This window comes from Nicotiana attenuata, unplaced genomic scaffold (genome assembly GCF_001879085.1).
Source record: "Nicotiana attenuata strain UT unplaced genomic scaffold, NIATTr2, whole genome shotgun sequence".
Classification (NCBI taxonomy): Eukaryota; Viridiplantae; Streptophyta; class Magnoliopsida; order Solanales; family Solanaceae; genus Nicotiana; species Nicotiana attenuata.
The window spans coordinates 81-2,544 of NW_017684314.1; the positions used below are offsets into that span (position 1 = coordinate 81).

At 31.9% G+C, this 2,464-nt stretch overlaps 1 protein-coding gene across 1 annotated transcript; it reads right to left on the reverse strand.

Annotated features, from left to right (window-relative positions):
* Positions 1-1,675: 1,675 nt before the first annotated feature.
* LOC109222100 lies at positions 1,676-2,265 on the reverse strand. The gene is made up of 2 exons (XM_019386502.1): positions 2,104-2,265; positions 1,676-2,020 (listed from the first exon to the last, which is right to left on the reverse strand). Exons 1-2 carry the CDS (start codon positions 2,263-2,265, stop codon positions 1,676-1,678), a joined length of 507 nt encoding a protein of 168 aa, XP_019242047.1.
* Between the last annotated feature and the right edge of the window lie 199 nt (positions 2,266-2,464).

Sequence of the window (2,464 nt, forward strand, 5' to 3'; positions counted from 1 at the left end):
GAAAACACACAGAAACCATTAAACGTACCCCTTCTCCAACTCCTTTATCCCGTTCAATTTATGATAACAAATTAGCTTTCAATAAGCACGTGTTTAAGAAAGAAATATTTTAAAAAAATATTATAGTCATAAAGTAATGTGTTTCCAAAATTTTAAAAGTATTAGTATTTTTGGAATATACTAATATATATATATATATATATATATATATATATATATATATATATATATATATATATATATATATTCACATAGAATTGAGATAGTGGGAGTATATATTATGTTAGCGTTTTTTTGTGTGAACGAGATGAGTAAAAATGTTTAAAAACCAATCATAAACATAAAAATTATGCAACAAGAATTAGTTAGATTGAATATTTTATGAAGTCTAAAAATATTTTAAAGGTTTGTCATTAGTAACATATCAAGAAGCGTAATTAATGGATACTTCTAATACTAATAAATTTATAAAGCAAAATATTAAATAATATAATTGAAAAAAGAAAAATATGCCAACAAGCATGCGGGTAGGTGCCTGGCTATTGATTGAATTGTTTTAGGGCAAGTGCACATATAACCATTCTCTGGGATGCTATTTAGAGATTAATTAGTACTTATTTTGTCCTAAAATTTTAAACTGAAAATCTCAACTTAGGACAACTCAGGATATTTTTGTCCTAAAAAATTAAACTGAAAAACTGAAATTCAGGACGCACTGGTTAATTCCAAAATAGCAGCCCTTTAAAGTGGCTGCCTTGTGTCATTTCTACATTGTTTTATGTCACTTCTTTCAAATAGTTATGGGACAACCCGTATTTCTTTTTAAAAAAAACTCAATATTTAGTCACGTATTACCTATAGCTATACTATCTAGAAATTGAAAATGCTCTTATACGTTTAATGGTTTCTCCGTTTCTTCATTTGATAGAATGGCAGGATTATACTTTTTCAAACTCCAAGCAAGCCTACATAACATTGACCGGTTGGAGCCTCTAGATGGTCCAGATGACAAGACTGTTTCTTACTACTTTAAGGTATGACTTCATTCAGTTTAGTTTAAGTATGCCAAACTACATGGATGAACCCCTACATGGCACTAATTTTCATTTACACCGATAAGTGTTCAATAGGTTAGACATCAAGTTAAGATGTCTAACTGAAAATAAGTGCCAAGTTAAGTGTCATATATGTATTTGGCGATTTAAGTATTCTTTTGAAAGTATGTACTTAATCATGATCTGTTTTGCAGGTACGCTACCAAAGTTGCAAAGAAGAGAGCAAGTTGGCTGCGAAGCTTGGCTTAAAAGATCACAAGTTGCCCACAGGAGATTCCTGCAACATGGCGTACACGGTAAGTTTTCTGGAGCCCCGTTGCCTTAGTACTTAGTAGGGAGGTATGTCGTTTTCAGATTCACTAAAATTATTATAGTATTGAGTGAATGGGGCTGGGGATTGTTGTGGTTGTGACTGTGGATATTCTTGACTTCCTTTATACATTATTCGTTGTTGTTCTTGTCGCATAAATTCACGACGAGTCGGATCGACAATAGAATCCACATCCATCATTAAACCTTTATTTTCTTCTTTTATTTCTTTTACTCTTAGTTTTTCCTTTTGAACAGTCAAAACTTCTTTTTTTGCCTCGGTTGCATTATTCATCGCCTCAACCATCTGATTATTTTCTGATTGGATTGTCTTCATAATCTTCATCAATTTTTTTCTTCATTTTTTCTTTCTTCACTCCACTAGGCCGTTGTGATGTTGTGGAATCACCTGCAACATCCCCATTTAAATTTAGTGAGAATGATGATAAGTTAGGAGATGATAGATAGGGTGAATCAGGGGTAGGATTCTCAGACACCGATGATATATTAGCATTGCCTTGCTTTCTTGGTTTTTTCCTTCCAAAATCGACATCGTTAAACTTCTCAAAATCCTTCATTATAGCCCACACATGATCAAATTTAAAACCCTTTTTGAAGTTCGGATCTTGCATAAGTAAAGCTTTTGCTTGTGTAAGCTGCAATATTAAAAAATAATTTAAAAAAATAGCAAGTAAATATATATATACAAATAAAATAAAACTACAAATTAAATACTCACAATATCTTGCTCAGAAGCACCACTAGGACGCATATTTTCTATTTGACGTACACATCCGTTTAATTTTCTTACTGCCATCTCAATTATTCCATATCGGTGTTGCAACGATTTCTTGGTGCAAATCTCCCAAATATCTTCCTTTGTATTGTTGTATGCATCCATGACTCGACCCCAAAAATAGATCTTTGGATTGATTGACGCTCGTTATCGGATTTTGAGAAACATCTAAATGCATTCTACATAATAGAATATCTTCGTTTACAGTGTATCCTGCAGATCGAATAGACATATTTTCAACTGATTAGAGAAAAAGTAAATATCGGAAGAAAAATAGAAGTTAATGTGATTATAGAGGGTTATG